Source organism: Periplaneta americana, chromosome 16 (assembly GCF_040183065.1).
Source record: "Periplaneta americana isolate PAMFEO1 chromosome 16, P.americana_PAMFEO1_priV1, whole genome shotgun sequence".
NCBI lineage: Eukaryota > Metazoa > Arthropoda > Insecta > Blattodea > Blattidae > Periplaneta > Periplaneta americana.
In genome coordinates, this window is record NC_091132.1 from 148,180,304 (window position 1) to 148,199,981 (window position 19,678).

The window sequence follows — 19,678 nt, forward strand, 5'->3', positions numbered from 1 at the left end:
TGAGATTCAAGAGCCCCCATAACAAATTAAAAACTTACTTATCGGTGTACATCCGTTATCAACACATTTTTATATAATATAATATAATATAATATAATATAATATAATATTATATTATATTATATTTCATGTTATATTTTAAATGATAATGGGTATATATTATAAGTATATATAATATAATATAATATAATATAATATAATATAATATAATATAATATAATATAATATAATATAATATAATATAATATAATTTAAGTTATTTGAAGAATTCAGAACCATAGTGGTCCAAGCACCATTTACTGAATACGTAGAAAACAAGGGTTAAAATTAAGTTATTATCATAATTCAATGGAAACATATAGCAAGTAAAATAAAGTATATACATTAAATCTAAATGATATGTCAGTCTTCATTAAAGTATGGATGCATGTAATAAAAATTAAGAAACATGTTAAAGGAATTGTCATTGCACCAAATGAGTGGTCTCTGGACCAAAATGATCGCATTTTAATTATTTAAATACAATTTGAATTAAGTAACATATTAAACGATTTATCCTTCTATCAAACACGAATGTTCCCTGGATCAAATGTCCTATTTTAATTATGTAATTACTTTATATTTATTTCTAACGGGTGCAGCGGAGCGCACGGGTACAGGCTAGTTCTTAATATGGACTTTGTTGAAATGATTAATATTGAAATGAGGTGTAGGAATAAATTGGATGGGACACAGTAAATAAGGAATTCTTTCGTCTTCTTCAACAACATAATCATATTCTCATTTCCTTTGGAAGTAGTATTTCTTTACGGGTTCCAGTTTTCTTCAAACTGCAGTACGTGTATTCATTCATTCATTCATTTACTTATTTATTTAGACAGACACACACACACTAGACACATACACCATGCACACAACTTGACACGTATACGTATTCAAAATTTGCACTTGGTATTCTAAGCTTTTCAAAAATTTATTCCTAATCTATACTAATAATAAATCTGTAGGCAAAATTTTTCTGGTAATTTTCGATTTTCCAAAAATAATTGGTGTTAACATGTATAATTAACCATCATGAAACCGAGAATCGCTTTTTTTTTAATTTTTGTTTGTATGGCTGTCTGTATGGATGTTTGTTACCTTTTCACGCGATAATGGTTGAACCGATTTATATGAAAATTGGAATATAAATTAAGTTTGTTGTAACTTAGATTATAGGCTGTATGTCATTCAAAATACTCTATTTAAAAGGGGGGTTATAAGGGGGCCTGAATTAAATAAATCGAAATATCTCCCTATTATTGATTTTCATGAAACATGTTACATAACAAAAGTTTCTTTAAAAATGATTTCCGATAATTTTTACTCTATGTAAAATTGTGATAGGACTGATATTTAATTAGATAAATGAGTTTTAAACTAACAATGCATTTATTATTGCCACCTAACGGGCTGTAATGAAATAAAAACAAATGACTTCGTCTATAAGGGACCTTAGACGACAACAACAAACGGAAACTATTAATATACAGAGAATGTTTCTGTGTTTGCATGAAGTAACCTCGGAAGCTTTTTAACCGATTTATAGGCCTATAATTATTATTTCACCATTGGAAAGTGCAGTTTCTCTAGATGGACATAATGCTATAATGTTATTACAGTAACTTCTGAGTGATTCGAGGACAATTAAGATTAAAATAGATTCTTACGCACAGACAACTTGATGTTCTGTCGAAATATTATATAACTTGATTATTGCAACTTTATTTGGCCTACATAAAATACTCTAATTTTATACATTTAAGTTTCTTTTTGTTCACAGAATATAATAGTTAAGAGTTTTGTCGTAAAGATGAGTATTTTACTGGATCAAAAATACAGCCCATAATAGGCTTAAATAAGCATTTTATCATAGAGCTCACTGGAGCTAAGTTATTTTAAAAGGTGTCACGAAACGGCGTTCCTGCGCTCATAATTTACCCATATTCGTTTTCTGTGTTTCTTAAAATAATATTTATGTAGGGTACCTCATTTTTATATGCATAAACAATGATATACAACCGAGTGAGTTGCCTCGGACGGCAGCGTTTAGACACGCATTCAGGAGGTTCCGGGTTCAAACCCCGTGGCTGACCAATCTGACTGGTATTTTTCATGATTTCTTTTAGTCATAAAGGCAAATGCCGGATTGGAAAGACACATGCCATGATTCATTACCACCTCAATTACCAATACCAAAAACATTAATCAAAACAGTAACTCAACAAGAGTAAAACGGGCCTACTGATATACCCACACATTTTAAACTCGCGAAATGACCACAGATGTTAAGGCGTGAATACAATAAACTTAACAAACAAAAGGAAAAAGATGCACACTAATGTTAACATAAAAATTATCTTCGTACACAATCCGCTCTATTAATTTGGAGTGATTTATTAAAAGATGCATTCAAGACTAATTTAGAAAAATGTTAAACGGATTATCCTTGAACCAAAAACGGATGTTCTCTGAATCAAATGATCATACTGTATTTTAATTATATGTATGTAATAACAATTAAGAAACATGTTAAAGGAGTTATCATTGCACCAAATGAGTAGTCTCTGAACCAAAATTATGACATTTTAATTATTTGAATACAATTTAAATTAAGTAACATATTAAACGATTTATCCTTCTATGAAACACGAATGTTCCCTGAACCAAATGTCCTATTTTAATTATGTAATTACTTTATATTTATTTCTAACAAGTGCAGCGGAGCGCACGGGTACATCTAGTTATTAATATAATATTTTACAGATATAACATCGGCTTAACTCCATGCTACTTGATTGATATATTTTTCAACGAAATAAATCGTAACTACCTACCCAAACGACAGCAAGGCAGTTAAACCATAGCACCACATGACTACAAATAATATTTAGCGTTTCTCCATATTGTTCGTCGTATATTTTACATTTATATTGTTCATAAATGTAATTGATATCTACACATTCTTCTTATATAATAATATTGTGAAATAAACATGTGAGCCATACACATCGTAACATCTATAGGCTATATAGGCCTATGTGAAATATATATTTGAGCCATATACATCATAACATCTATACATATAGCCTATATATATATGTAGGGTAAAGATTGGTAATATTGTGATACTAATAATATTATGATAGTTCTTTTTGAGAATTTTTTACAATTTTACTGAGCGAGAGGAAGATCGGTTTATTGCGTCAACGTATTGAGGAAATATTCGTGGACAAGTTTCTGCACAAAACCGGTAAATTCTAAAAAAGAACTATCATAATATTATTACTATCACAGTATTACCAACGTTTATCCTGTATATGTATGTATATTGATCACCATTAGCAATACACATTAGGGTAAATTAGGGTCTGTTGAACAGCCGGGCATGTTGGACACTTTGCACATTAGCGTGTTACATCGCCACTTGTGGGCACCACATTCTGATAGAAGTCAATGACTGAAGTAGCCCCACTCGTGGCTACTTCCGTCATTGACTTCTAGCAGAATGTGGTGCCCACAAGTGGCGAGGTAACACGTTAAAATATAAAGTGTCCAACATGTCCGACTGTTCAACGGACCCTTATTTACCTTATGTCTTATTTCGTAAACTAAAGCCAGTATATTCAACGTCAATAATGAAGATATTATAACGCAATATTATACAACAAATTCAGTGAATCTACTCACATCAAAGTAACAGGCAAGGCATAATTTTTTATAAATTGTATGAACATTTTTGTTTTAACTTGAGTGAACCACATTTTTAACTTGTTTATATGTATTTTATTTTATGTAATTTTAGTATTGACACTTAATAATTATCTATATTAATATGTAGCCTATATTTGATCATATATATGTCACTTAGAACGCTTATGCAATTTTTCATATGATATCCAAATTTTGGTTTTTGTTTGAAGATGCCGGTTTTAAGGTGAAAACATTTACAACAAACGTATGTAATGTGAACTATGTTGTAGATTACATTAAATGATAAGTCATATGATTGAATTATAACGTTTTTTAATAATAATAACATTTGAATGGACTTATCTGAGCCTTCAAAATGAATTGTAAACTTAAGTACAATTGATGCTGTCTCAAATAAAATTTACTAAACTGAAATTCAAATAAAGTTTTCTAAAATGAAATTATCAAATACGGTAAGCGAATTATACTTTCTTAAATACCTATAACTTATGCTAAACGCCGTCACGCCCTGAGTCTCGTCGACCCATTCATTCCTCCGCGGTGTCTTTGGAATAACTTAAATGATATGGGAGTAGAGAAGAAAGCATTAGAAGCTGAAGGTACAAACATACCACTTGATAAACTCAATGAATACTTTACTTCACCTCCCACTTTACGATCTAAAAAATAGTAAAAACTAAATACAATTAATACTCTCCTAGTTAATCCTCCTCCTTCTCTCGAAAAAAATTCTTTTCGCACATTACTGATTCTGAAGTAGGGAGGGCTCTTAAAAGCATTAACTCTGAAGCACAAGGCACTGATAACATAAGCATAATCTTTAACAATAAGTTAATTGATGTCGTGTTTCCCGTAATAATCCATATTTTCATTTCTTCAATTATCACGTCTGTTTATCCGCAACTCTGGGAAACAGCTTTGGTACGTCCACTTCCTAAAGAAAATTCACCTACTTCTGCCAAAGACTATAGGTCAATCTTCATTCTTCTTTTTTTATCTCAAGCCCTTGAACGGATCATTCATAAGCAGTTGTCAAACTATCTAATCAAATTAAATCTTATAGACCCTTTACAATCAGGATTCAGAAATGGCTTCTACTGCTTTGTTGAATGTTACCGAGGACATATGCGCAGCCATGGATAAACGATAGTCTACTATAATAGTTTTATTGGATTATAGCAAAGCTCTTGATTCTGTTGACTTCGATCTACTAGCTATTGACTAAACTACAGACGCTACACCATCCTGACAGTGTTACCTCCTACCTTACTGGCCGCCAGCAACGTGTCATATCTAATAATCGTTTCTCATCTTGGCGGACTGTAGACACAGGAGTTTCTCAGAGTTCAATATTAGGCCTCTTGCTCTTCTCTGTTTATATAAACGGAATTTCTAAATCATTGAAACACTGTAGCTATCACATAGGATAAATGTGTCTAATTCCGTGATACTCCTAATCCCGTGATAAAATTTCAATTGACTGCCATGGAGTTGTGGTCCCTGACTTTTAAGTTTTTGAAATACCTAACAGACACCAGGAGATGTCTTCTTTTCAATTCTACCCACCTTTTGAATAGAAACAGTCGACTGCAGAAGCTTTTGTTCAGTGAAAGGTAGTTGACCAGTAAGTTTTTCTTTCTCTTCTGAAGAAACATTTTGTATTTGAGGTAAGAATTAATATAACATTATAAAAATGATATATTACCGGTACTGTAGATTATAGTCAACTGAATCAATGTGTATGATTATTTAAACATTATGAGACAATAACAATGTTACAGAAGCTTTCCCATGTTCGGATTTATTTTCATATTTCTCCTTCCTGGCTCACTCGACCAGTGATGCCAACGTTAAATTGTGAAAATTAACGTCTATGAAAGAAAATAGTTCCTGGAAATAATAATAGAAATAAGTTATAGAAAGCATCAATAATAATTATAATAACATAATAGGGCTGCTGTTGTTACGAATATAAATAATGAGAAATAATTGTGTTATAATTCAATTTATTCTAATTTAAATTTGTATCACAATAGCATATCATAATTTATTTTGATATTTTATTACTGAATGAACTCAGATACATTATTTGACTATGTACAAACTGGATTTTCGAAAAAATATTGTCTCATTTGAAAAATACAGTGTGTCCTATATATAGGACATTGAGGCAATATGAGAAATCTACTAGTGTATTAATTTACATTACTAAGAAACATTTTCTTTCACATCTTAATCCATAAATTTTACAATTTGTGATATTTCTCAAAACATTTGACACACAGAGCCTCCTTTTAAACTTCACATACATTGTTGTTGGCTTTCCCTAGGCACACCGAAGTTGTTTTCCTGATGGATTTTTTGCTATGAAATGCCTAATGTTGTCGAACCTGACGTCCATAAGACATTTTCTTTTCGATATGGTTCTGGTGTGGGTTTCGGTGTACCACTACTCTTCAAGAAAAACGTTGCCAGTCTGTTAAATAATAATAATAATAATAATAATAATAATAATAATAATAATAATAATAATAATATAATAAATGCAATGTATGTCATATGGTTACTAATATCATAAAATATGTTGATTACTTACTCTCTTCGAAACATAAGCAGGTCATGAGTACCCAGATCAGCAGTAGTGTAGAGCTTCCAGGATGCTACCACCATGGTGTTCAAGACATTTGTGAATAGAGGGAAGTACCACTTCTTGCCTTGAATCCGGATTTGGTATACAGCGATCAGGTTATCGAAGAAGTCAACTCCATTCTTGTACTTATTGTAGGAACTAATCCAATGTGGGATTGCAATGTTAGTTCTTGAGGCATTTGTCCTTCGTTGCACTTCTCCTTTAGGATCGAAGGATTCAAAACTGGTGACAACTGTTACTATTTTGTTATCATTCCAGCGAATTATTCCAATATTATTATTTGTATCCAAACATTTGTCGATAGCTCCTCTTTCCTTTTTCTTCATTTCGGAAGATGGTTTGAGTGGACATTTTTCAATGTGATTTTCCCGAACAGTTCCTGTCACAAAGAAACCTTTTTCCTTCATCATGACAGCAAGTTTCTAGGATGTAAAGAAGTTATCCATATAAATAACAAGCTGTTTAGGGTTTTGAATTATGTATGCAAGCGATTTTGCAACTCTAAATGACAATGGTTCATGATAGTTGTCCTTTTTTCCCTTGGTATGGCAAAATCTGCAAAGGATAACCATCATAACTACATAGCATTCAGAGTTTGTACCCAAATTTTACTGGTTTTTCCCTCATATACATTTTCAGTGTGTGCCTGCCATAATACTTCATCATCCTTTCGTCAATTGATAAATTTTACAAAATAACCCTATATTTCTTCAGAGATTCATTAGCTAAATCATATACTCGCCTCACTTTGTAATATCTGTCTTCTTTGTCAATGCTGCTGTTGTCATTGAAATGGTTCTTTTTTTTGTCTTGGAATCTATTACGTGACATGCAGTCAGCAACAATTTCCATACTACAATCTGGAGAACGATCCCAGTACATGAACTCCCTTGGTAGTGTGTGGTAAAGGTATCCCCGTAACATGCCATGAAGGCACTTGGGGGGCATGGAGGTAGAGCCCCATGCTTTCCATGACCTCGGCACTAGAATGAGGTGATGTGGCCGGCACCACGCTCTGACCGCCTTTTACCCCCGGGAAAGACCCGGTACTAAATTTTATAGGAGGCTGAGTGAACCTCGGGGCCGTTCTGAAAGTTTGGCAACGAGAAAAAATCCTGTCACCACCAGAGATCGAAGCCCGGACCTTCCAGTCCGTAGCCAGTGTGTGGTACTCACTAAAAAGAAGAATACCAACGAACTTCATAAGCTCTTCTTTTGCGAGTGAAAATAGTCATTTTTCTGTTGACTGTATACTTGTGTCTGTTCTAATATGTTGTCAAAAATGTTGTTGGATATAGAAATAAATATGTCAGGGACAGATTTCCCTTGCAGACTATTCTTTATGGTTTCCTTCATTCAAAGAGGAACTTTGTTAGGAGAATCGGAACATTGGCGACACCTTCCATTAATTTTTTTTTTTCCATTTTGGAGACTTTAGGGAAATTGTTTCTTTACTGCTGGGTTGGTTCTTTGTCCCAATTGGTTCTGAGATGTTGGTGTTAATTGTAAGAGAGATATCTTTCTCCTCCGGAATTGGTAGTTCACCATACCCACAATATCAGATGGCATACCAGTAGTTTTATAAGGAACCACAATGACATCGTCATCAATATCCTCACCAATCGCTGGGGGCATCTGGTGGTGGGGGAATTATAGCCACGGAAATTGAGTTGACTCCGTTTTCATCTGTTTCATTATTCCATATTTGATACAGATATTCTACTGCCTCTTCAGGTGACAGCAAGTTGCTTTGCCTCTTGTCTGTAAAAATCATAATAGAGAAATAATCCATATTGTCCCAATGTCCTATAGATATGACACTGAATGTAAACGCAATTATCTTGAACACTGGTACAAATATTGATCTGATTTAATTTATAGAGGGTGATGCATATAATTCCAAACCACAATAACATGATAGAAAATTTAGAATTATACAACTAACAGAAATATAAATAAACAAATCTGCATACCTGTAGACATGATGTAACCAGCAAGCAGGTACTTCAACCACTGGCGATTAGGCGGGAATAAACCAAGCGATTGTTGAAAATCTTCGTCAGAGTGCGTTCAGAAAACATTGCTGAGTCATTTGAACTGATAAGCTTTGATTTAGAGCAAACACTCTTCACAAAATTCGGTTATTAACTGGAATTATGTTTCCGTCCTATTCATAGGACAATGGGATTAAATGGGTTAACTTTCAGTTTATTTTGTTTACAATATATTAATATGCAATATGTATTCCTGTAGTTACACAAGTATTTTCTATGAAATTTGTCACTTAGGCCCTTTTTCTATGTTGTAATTTCTTGCTTAATCCATATTAAAACAATACACCATGACTTTAATGTGTTTTTCCAAATACACGTTGGTTTTCTGAACAGTTAATGAGGATTATTTTAATATCGCGGAATTAGGATATTACCCACGGAATTAGGAAACCACTGTCACGGAATTTGGATCCCTGTCACGGATTTAGGAGCCACTGTATAACAATGAAGAATCATATATTATATACCAAACTTGTGAAATTGTTGACACTGAATGTTGTAAAAACTGTAGCTAAAGGTCCAAATAACGTCATTTAGGTGTTATTTGAAAATTTTTATTACAATTTTAGCAGACGACGCTAAAAATGTATATTTCAGTCCGTCCTGATGCACTGAGTGACAGCATTAATAGACTTAATGAAGATCTGGACTCTCCTGGTCACAACAATTTGGACTTAACCTAAACGCATATAAATCACAGGCTATTCTGTTCACGAACCATAGATTAAATTTCTGATGTCAACGACCTGAATATTCCACCTGTGAAATTGAATAAAACAATTATCCAGTTTAGCTCGACAGTATAAAACCTCGGAATTCATTTCGAATCTAATCTCAATTGGGATGCACATATTAAAATACATGTAAGAAGGCATTCTCTATTCTCCATTCACTAAAAAGATTGTATTATTATATATTCATACGAAAACAGATGCTAGTACAGGCAATCATTCTACCTCACTTCGATTATTGCGACGTTTTGTTCAGTGATCTCAAGATTGATTCCTCACAGAAACTACAGTGTGTTCTTAACGTATGCGTCCGCTTCACTTGTAATGTTCGATACTATGATCATATTTCACCTTCTTTCGAGGAGTTATCATGGCTTAGGTTACATGAGAGGAGAAATCTGCACTCGCTTTCTCTCTTATTCCGAATTATGTAAACTTCATCCTCCTCTTATTTATTCTCCCGTTTCCATACTCTCTCCATACACGCTAGAAATTCCACTTCACACATCATCTCTGTACTCCCCACACTTCACTGTTGCTACTTATCGTCATTGAAACTCTCTGCCGCCTGAAGTCAAGAGTTGCCGAACTTTGAAATCTCTCAAACCTAGTTAGAAAATTATCTTATGACGAGTTGCCAAAGTAACTTACTGTTATGACAAGCGTTGTATTGCATGTTTCCACGTATTCACTACATTTTTTTTATATTCTAGTGGCATTTATTTTACTTTATCTATTTTTAGTATATCATATTTCCTGATAATGATAAGTTTATCATGTGATACCTTGAGCTACTTATATTCATAATCTTCCTTGCAGTGTGTACTTGATAAATATTGTGGTCATTATATGCTTTGTACTTTACTTTATTATTATTATTATTATTATTATTATTATTATTATTATTATTATTATTATTGTTTCATATTTTTATACTTACTTTGTCTTATTTATTTTGACTTACTCTTCACATTTTATTATGTCTTTTCCTTTCTTTCTATATGTTATATATTATGTCTCGCTACTACTGACATTGTTTACATTGTATTATGATTATCTAGTTCGTTTTTTTTTGTGTTGTATTTTGTAAATTTGTAGTGTGTTTTTGTATCGCAGTTTTACTCCTGGTTGAGTGTTAGAGAAGGTCGTATTGCCTTAACTCTGCCATGTTAAATAAACCATTATTATTATTATTATTATTATTATTATTATTATTATTATTATACCTGTAAAAGTTATAGGCCTAGTGTTAAAAGTATTTTCGCGCGCTACCGTATTGTAGTCAATTTTTAACACGTTTGCTTTGCGTTAAAAGATATACTTTTAGAAATAGCTTCCTAAAAATATACATGGTGAACTTAAGCAATGTCATTAATTTCAAGGAGTTATTCTTTGAGATATTTATATATATATATATATTGTCCGTTTTTGCTTCCTTTTCGAGATAAAAATATTGTTTTATATGAAATATTTCATAGCTGTTTTGTGAACACCATTTATTAAATTCCCAATATGCTCAGTCAATTTAAGAGAGCAGTTTATTATCACTATTACACTTTTACTACGTCATACTATCTTTGACTAATAAAACGGTAGGAAAGGACGTGTTTCAACCAATCATGGCTGTTTATCCCATAATTTCATCACTTCCCTAGATTTTGATTGTTTTTATTACTTCCCTAGCATTTGTTTCTTTTTTTTACCAACATTTCAAAATGTAAATTCTTTGCGATCATCATTTGTTTACCGTATAGATAGTCAAATGAAAATGGCAGCTCCGTTCAAATGTTTTGGTGCATCTAACATTAGTGAAATCGAATTTTAGTAAATCAATTAATATTTTATTGTATTAGAGTACTTTATTTCTTCTAACCTTTATATACTTTCTTCTAATCATGTAACAGTCAATTAAATCCCACTCGAGTTTTGATTTTCTCTAGATAAATCAAAACCTCTACGGAGATTACTGTCGATAATAATGATTGAAAGAACTTCAGTTTTGTCCTTTAAATGTTCAGAAATTTGATTTGAACAAATGTTGTTTAGTCAACTGTCCGAAGACAGGTCTGAACCTTATAAGTTATACCAACAAAGCACCACTTATGAGGCAACTAAGCCAGGAGATAATGGGGTAGGGTGGTCAGTTCTCTTCTGAAAAAATCCTTCGTTGAACGAAAAGTTACATTTCTTCGGATCAAATTTCTGCAATTTAAAGGCCAAAACTAACATTCTTTCATAATTTATTATCGCAATGAACTGACTGAGCATATTGGGAATTAAATCAATAGCTTTCTCAAACAAAACAAACTATGAAATATTTCATATAAAACAATTTTTATCTCGAAAAGGAAGCAAAAACGAGGAAAACTGCATTAAAAGTTGTTTGAAATATCTCAAATAATAACCTCCTGAAATAATTAATGACATTACTAACGGTTTACCATGTAAGTTAAATAATTGAATATGTATGTGCTTTAAATGTTACTTCAAATAACAACACGGTGGAAAATATTGGCCTAAGTCAGCAACTATAACTAATGTAGGGCTCAAAATCATAAAACGAAATGTAGAATTATAAAATATATAAATCGTTACGTGAAATAATAAAATAATTCCAATAAACCAACAAGTCCCGCGTCGTGGCGTCGCGGTCTAAGGCATCCCGCCTAGGACTCGCGTTACGGAATGCGCGCTGGTTCGAGTCCTCATGGGGGAAAAGATTTTCTCATGAAATTTCAGCCAGTGTATGGGACCGGTGCCCACTCAGCATCGTGATGCACTTGGGAAGCTACGATAGGTAGCGAAATCCGGTTGCGAATACCAGCTATAACGGCTGGGGGGATCATCGTGCTAACCACACGATACCTCCATTCTGGTTGGATAGTCGTCCACCTTTGCTTCGGCATGTGGGCGTGAGGCCAGCAGCCGGCTGGTCGGTCTAGGCCCTTCACGGGCTGTAGCGTCACGGATTATTATTATTATTATTATTATTATTATTATTATTATTATTATTATTATTATTATTATTATTATAAACCAACAATTTAGAAAGAATGTCAAGTGATTGACAAAATAATATATCTAACACAAATTTATTTAAACTATCACGTAAAATAGTAAAATTACTACAAATATGAAACAATATAATAGGAAATAATATAGGCTAAAATAAGAGAAAAATCATTGCACCAAATGCAAATGCATTTAAATTGTTAACATCAGTTCATTCAATTATGCGTTTGTTAGGAAGTTAAAATTTATTTTTTAAAATAAATGAGTGGCTCATAACTAAAATACATTTTTTTTATCTATTACAGTCAGAAAAAAATTGAACAACAGTCCACAACGCCACGCAGGATGCAGAAGTTGCTTATATTATGCCTACTTTCTTATATTGGTGTCACAATGGAAGGTAAGCAACAGCGGATGTTCCATTCAGTGAGTTTCTTTAAATATTAAGATGAGTGGAGTGACGTATGCGGATTTCCTAAGGCCAAGAGGACCGACCCTCAGTAGTTTCTGGGCATACAGTGTTTTTTATCATCACCACCATAATTATCACTACGTACGAAGCCTCAAGCAGTAAAATCACAAAGTCCTCTCAACGGCTATTATCACTCCGATCACCATGACACCACAACTCGACTAATTCAACCAGACGAATCAACGAGACCGAAGCGACCTCCTCCACTATCACACTACTTCGAAAAGCTCCATTGTCAAAGCTACATTGGCACCAAAATCACCATTACCACCTCGACCTCCTCAATTAACTCGAATATCACCTCCACCTCTGCCGTAATGATCAACACGAACAACCAGACCAGAACATCCAACTGATTACCACAGCTACTTCCACCATCACGGTAATCCAAACCAGCAGGCTCACTTCGACCACAACGGACACCTTTACCATGATTACCACATTAATTATTACGATAACTTCAATCATATCAACTATAATAACCTCATCCGCCTCAGTCAAAGTGACTACTTACACCAGGATTCCCAACTTTTTTCAAATGAAGACATACTAACCGTAATATCAGAGTGCTGCATTGGAGTTAAATCGGTCCAGGTTGTTGCTCGTCGGTTGCTTGTGGTTCTTGGTGCACCTGTTCTTCGATGCCTGCAGTTGCACAATCGGTAGAATATGAAGGAGCAAAATCTTCTTCGTCGAATGCATTGGGGTTAAATGGATAGATTCCCATTTTATGGAATCCGGATATGGCATTCTTTAAAGTTGCTGCTCTAGCGTATGCAAGGCCAAAAAGCTTGGCGATTTGAAATTGCGATACAACTTTTCCAGGATGATTTAGCAGCCATGATTTCACTTCTTGTCCATAAAAAATACTGAGCGGACCCATGAAACTGACGTCCAAAGGCTGCAGCCTGTGGGTGCAGTGAGGAGGGAAGCAAATCACAATTACTCCATTTTGTCGTGCCAAATCTATGAATGCTAGATTTTTTACATGTGTCGCATGCCCATCGAGCAAGAGCAACACAGGATTCTCTTTTGACGCTGCTGAATGTTGAATGCATTGTTTCATCCATTGCAGATGTGTCGTCCACATACGTTCCGTAGATTATCTTTTCGTCTACTCTTATTTTTCATCTACTCTAATCTTTTCTCCATTGTAAGAAAGCTTATATCTTTCTCCATTCCCTTTTCATCCACCTACATTGTTCATCCAAAAGATTTTTCGTCCATATGATATCACTGTCACAGAAAATAATAATAATAATAATAATAATAATAATAATATTATTATTATTATTATTATTATTATTATTAATTTATTATTCAATGTTAAGTATATTCTCTTCGTCAAAATATTTGTCTATAGTTATTAATGTTCTCTTTCTCCTTGTGGTTCTGTCGAATACAATTTAATTTTGTAACTCATAATTCTCAAATACAGATTAATGATGTTATGTTTACAATATGTTTGATATATACCCACAATTTGTTCTAGTTACCGTTGTTTCAGGATATAGACTACCTTTCTTTACGTGTCCCGCGGATAACTGTACAATTGTCGTTTGTATTTCCGAACTATCTTATTCAAAGTGTTCCAAAATGTCCCAATGTTTGAATGATGTGTTCTAATAATCTTTTTGAAAACGGAAGTGCCACCCTTCTACATAATTTATTAGTACTCTGCACTTTATTTGTCTCTTGGCCATAAACATTCCAAAGTGCGAGTGAAAATCTTGTCTTGTGCTAGACGGTCTCTTGCATATATTGTCTCAATGTATACAAAAAGATCTTGGACATCATCTTCACAACTATCTGCTATTTGGTATCTTTATATAATTCATATAACTCAGCATTTGTTTTGATTCGCCAAAACCCTTGCTCATAAGTAGGCCCAAAGATTTTCCGTAATACTTTCCTTTCCCAGGCATTTAAGATCTTTATTGCCCTTTCAGGTAAAGTCCAGGTTTCACTTCCACATACTACTATTGGTTTAATAATAGTTTTATATATTCTTATTTTAGCTTTTCTTGAGATATACCTGGACTTCATTGTTTTATTCAATGCCCAAAGACCTCGATTCCCAGCTGCAATCTTCTCTGTTATATCAGTCATAACATCAATATTGTTTTTCACCGTGGAATCCAGATACAGTAGGTCCTCTATTTCCGTGGTAATGAAGGGGATGGACCGAACGGTTAATCGAAAAAATCGGATAATCCGTACCATAAAAGATTTTCATAAATAAAGTGCATAATATTTAGGCCTCCGTGGTGTTGTGTTTAACATACTAGTTAGTGGATCAGAAGTTCACTAATTTAAGTCTGGTTATCAGTGATGGGTTTTAAGGGCTAAGGTAACTCATTGTGATGGTTGTCTGCCGAAAGATAGAAGTAGAGATCTCGTGTTACAGATTTACACACTCGTACTTTATACAATTTACCTTTTTTATTAAATCGCGCACAGTTGTAACGCCAATTTCGTGTTCTAATTCGATATGAGATAAAGATTCTACTTTCCCAAATCTCTCAATTATTTGCTCTTTTTTATACTTAGCACAACACATTTTCTTTCGACACCCATGGAAGATATTTTACATTTATGTTACACAGAACATCCACTCCAACAGTAGAACAAGGACTGAATTGTACACGGGTTTTGCAATTGTGAAAATTCTTGGGTCATTAGCTTGAAAGGAGGTAGTGACTATTTTACAAGTTGGGAAAAACACCCCCGCCAACAAGTAACTGTATAGGACTTTATATTTTGTCCTGTAAAAAAGTGAGAGAGAGAGAGAGTCGGATAATCCGCCAATCGGTTAATAGAGTGACGGATAATCGGGGTTCTACTGTACTTACAACAGGAAACTCTATCAAAATTCTTTTTAACTTACAACTGCATATTTTACATTGCTTGAAAAGGAAATGCAGAACATTAACAACATTAATTATAACTAACACAACTTGAAACTGAATTTTTATCCAGACACTTTATTTATTTGTGAATACAGTATTTCGTTATAATAATAATTTAGCATATTTAATGTAAATATCTTTCTTTCACTTTAAGTTACTGTGAAGGAAACTTTTTACGTGTTACTGTCCGCATTACTGAATTTACAGCTCTATGTACGAGTAAATAAGCTACCCCTTTTAGATATGCAGTGTGCTTTACTTAGCCCGCGAAGTAAGAGCAACGGACAATACAAGCCTGCGTGATGTGATGACGCAACTTATACTGGGCCTGGGACGGCCCATTGCTCATCTCTACACTTAGGCACAAATGGCCCATTGGGTGAGTATACAGGGTGTTTCATAACCATAGGTAAAAAATGCAGTGTTGACTAGGGAACAATGAAACAAGGCAAAATGTCCTAATAAACTTAGGTCCGGAAACCAGCAATTTCAGAAATATTATGTCATCATTGTGGCCACAAACTGAACACACCTCGTACATATGCAACCATTACAACTTTCGGACTCATGTCTTACATGACAGTCTTAATGGTGATGTGTACCTCCATTTTATGCAACAATAGCTGCGCGACCTTCTGGATTATGTGCCTTTTTGGCAAAGGCAACTACTATGGTAGGTTTACATGCAAGACCAAGCTTCGGTTCACTTTCCTTTGAATGTTCGAGGGTTCTTACGCAAATACTTTCACAACAAGTGTATAGACGGTGACTTACCGACAACATGGCCTCTCAGGTCCCCAGACATAAATCGTTTGGATTGTTGTTGGGGTATTTGAAATGATTTGTGTGTTCCAGCCCTGTTGATAATGTCAGCGAACTCCGGAAACGCATTGTCAATAGTCGTACAGACATTGGAGGCACTTCATGAATATTCGAACATGTACGATTGCAGATGAGGAAACGTGCTGATGCTGCCTTTTCATGAACAGTGAACATGTTATAGCGCTCTCTTCCTCTAGTGCAGCCGTGGCGAAAATGTAATCGTACGTCGAGCCACTGTGTAACCTGCAACGAGCATAGCACCTATGGATGGAGGCGTACACCCGAAGGGGATGTGAAGCAACTGTCTGATTATTAACGGATTTTCATTTTCTTTACGCCAAGCACTTAAATATAATTTTATACAGTACAAGGTTACAAACTAATATTTAGTACGTGTAACGAAGAAAGAAATGAACAAGAAAACATAGGACACATTATCACAACCTATTAACTGACAGAATGTCTCTGTGACAGAGTTTCAAAATAAAAAATTATGTCACTTACTGCCAGTCGTGATCTAAATTTGGCTTTTACTATTTTCATTATTGAAAATAATTTTTCAGAAACGTAAGTTGTAGTGAACATGGCTTCAACAGAGCAAGCGAAAGAACGAAGCTTCGGATATTTATTTTTTGGCAAAGATTTGAAAATTTTAACTTTGTCAAGTCCATACGTCTAGCTTTCATTTAATATCACATTCACATTGTAAATCTGTGAGTTTAAATTGAAGATCTAACCGCATTAATCGTATATCTGCTGAAAAAGGATCGACGTACAGAGATGATGATGATGATGATGATGATGATGATGATAACACAACCTTTTAATATTTCATGAGTAACATGTATAATGCCGTTTTATGTTATACAACCGTTTTCCTCGTAATACTTGTCAACAAATCATACATTTAATATTCTCATCATATTGGCAGAAAAAAAAATGCGTCCTCCCATCCTACTTGCAACTTTCGTTTTTGTACAGGTACATGGTTTCGAGAGAGACATTGCGATGACGCCACTCGCAGGTCAGAGACAAATACAAATGGAACGGAGTTTGACTCCAGTGAGTGAGAGAGTGGGGGTTGGGGGAGGTAGGAAGCAAGAGGAAATGCACAGCTATCATTGCGAGCCACAATGTGCTCCCGAGTCACATTTTCGCCACGACTGCTCTAGTGCATATAGGCTGTTATGTTAGCGCAGAGAACCTATATAGAGACATAATACAACATCATACATTTTGAAAACGGCTGGTTTCTGGACTTATATTATCAGCAATTTTTGTCTCGTTTCATATGCAAGCCAGGCAAGCGCAATGTGGATGTATACTGGGTGTTCAGTTCAAAGTGTGTCAAGGCTCGCTGTATGTCGTCATGTGGCTAGCCGATGAGCCTAGAGAATTCAATCTTCCTACATCTCCGCAAAGGCGTATAACCTATATGCAAGAGAAGTTGCCTACCAAGTACGGCGTTCATTCTGAAGAGTACTTACCGATACGTACGGTAACGCCTGCAGTGGCAGGAATGTGAACTGTTTGAAAACACGTACTGAGGTGAGTTTTTTTCTTACTGTCGGGATATGGGGAGAGGGTTAAGGCGATTATTTACGTATTTGTTGACATTAACTTGGACGGTCAACATGGACACGGAGCATTTGATTTGTGTTGCGGAATGTTGCCGTACGCAACCGATGATAACAAATACCCTGCGTACGACTTGCCCGCGCAAAACACAGTTCGAAAGAGGTTATGGTAGCACACAGACCGTACAGACCGCCATCTGTTGCTACGACGTTCAAGTTATACCGTACACGTTCTTAAGTTCAGATTGAACGCCTTGATTAATAGGCAACTTCTCTGACATAAAATTTGAAACTCGCTTCAAATCGCTGACTCACCAACAGTGACGTCATGACACACTTTGAAATGAACACCCAGTAGATGGTTGGATGTACGCGTATACTGTATACCTAAATGTGGTCGAACATCTTCCTTGTCCTTGGGATCCTCAAATTATTACTTATGCTAGTGCCTCAAGTTAATATTCGTCTCATAATGGTTCAACGTCTGAATAGTTGTAATTATTTTGAAGTTCATCCAGCATAATAACTACAAATTATTCTCTCATTGTTAGCAGCAGAGGATAGGAATACATCCTCCAAGGTGAATCAAGGACATTCCGGTAACAGTTTTGAGCGAGCAGAATCCAGACCGCCTCCGCCGTGCAACTGTGCAGAAGGTTTATGTTCTTGTTGCACAGGTTTCGTACTAGGACAGCTGGGCTACGATGTCAGACAAAGAGGTAAGTAAATGTATGTAATTATCAAATCGACGAGCCCGTTCAAAAGGGAAACAACTCAAAATTTAAAGTTTTGAGAAAACTGAATTTTAAAGATTCATGTAGCTGTGAAAAATTCAATTAACACACTCTAATTTGAAACTTATAGTGTAGGCTATACAAAATATCATTAACAGAATTAGGAGTAATTTCAACGATCCTTTGATTTTTTTTTCAGCAACATGAGGCTTTAAAATGCAGGATTGTCAAAACTTTCATTTTTTAGTTGTTTCCCTTTTGTACTGGGCCGTCGAAATTAGGAATTGTTCGCATTCGAAATAATCTCATTCAATACAAGCATAAACTATGTCAGTTTATTTAACTATGATTGTCTGCTAGGAAATGTCTCTTGGAAGACATCATCAATGCTCACAGTTTATACTTGTACATTCAATTCGTCCCCGGAAATTTATACTAGTTCATTTCGTCACACTCATGCGACGATTGGTTTGATCACAGAATTCCTGCAGAAATACAAAACAACAAAATTCACGGTAAATGTTTGTTGGCTACCACATGTCGCGGTGCACGTTGTTTGGAGCTAATCTTAATACGGTACGAACTGTCAGAACGGAAATAATGATGAACAAAACTATGTCCGCTGCTGCAATTTATTTCTAAGTGCAAGTAACATATTGTGACCAGTCTACCCCCTCCTAAAACTACAGCCGGCCAGTCTCCGGCTCTGACATTTCGCTTGGAAAGAGAAGAGAGAACGAGAGAGAAAGATAGTGACCAGCATTGCCAACCTGTGGCGTTTTGGAGTTGTCAAAAGAACCTAGAAATTCCACTGTGAATTAAACTATTACGCTAAAGTTCAACCATAAAACACTCTGGCTCGGTTTAAAGTAATGTTTTTAATTCTATTGTAATTTGCTGTTACAAGACTTGAGTTCTGATATGCGAAGATTAATTCAATCGCAGTTTGCAATGCTGGGATAGA

General features: G+C 34.7%; 1 protein-coding gene across 2 annotated transcripts in view; it reads left to right on the top strand.

Moving 5' to 3' along the window:
* Window positions 1–19,678, top strand: part of LOC138691292 (uncharacterized) — a 56,009-nt gene that overhangs the window by 20,913 nt on the left and 15,418 nt on the right. The window contains exons 2-3 of one of the 2 annotated variants that reach the window (XM_069813129.1): window positions 12,506–12,600; window positions 18,532–18,699. In XM_069813129.1, the coding sequence (XP_069669230.1) occupies window positions 12,546–12,600; window positions 18,532–18,699 (223 nt within the window). In that variant the 5' untranslated portion in view covers window positions 12,506–12,545. The remainder of the gene's footprint in view (window positions 1–12,505; window positions 12,601–18,531; window positions 18,700–19,678) is intronic. The other variant, XM_069813130.1, reaches the window with a different exon arrangement.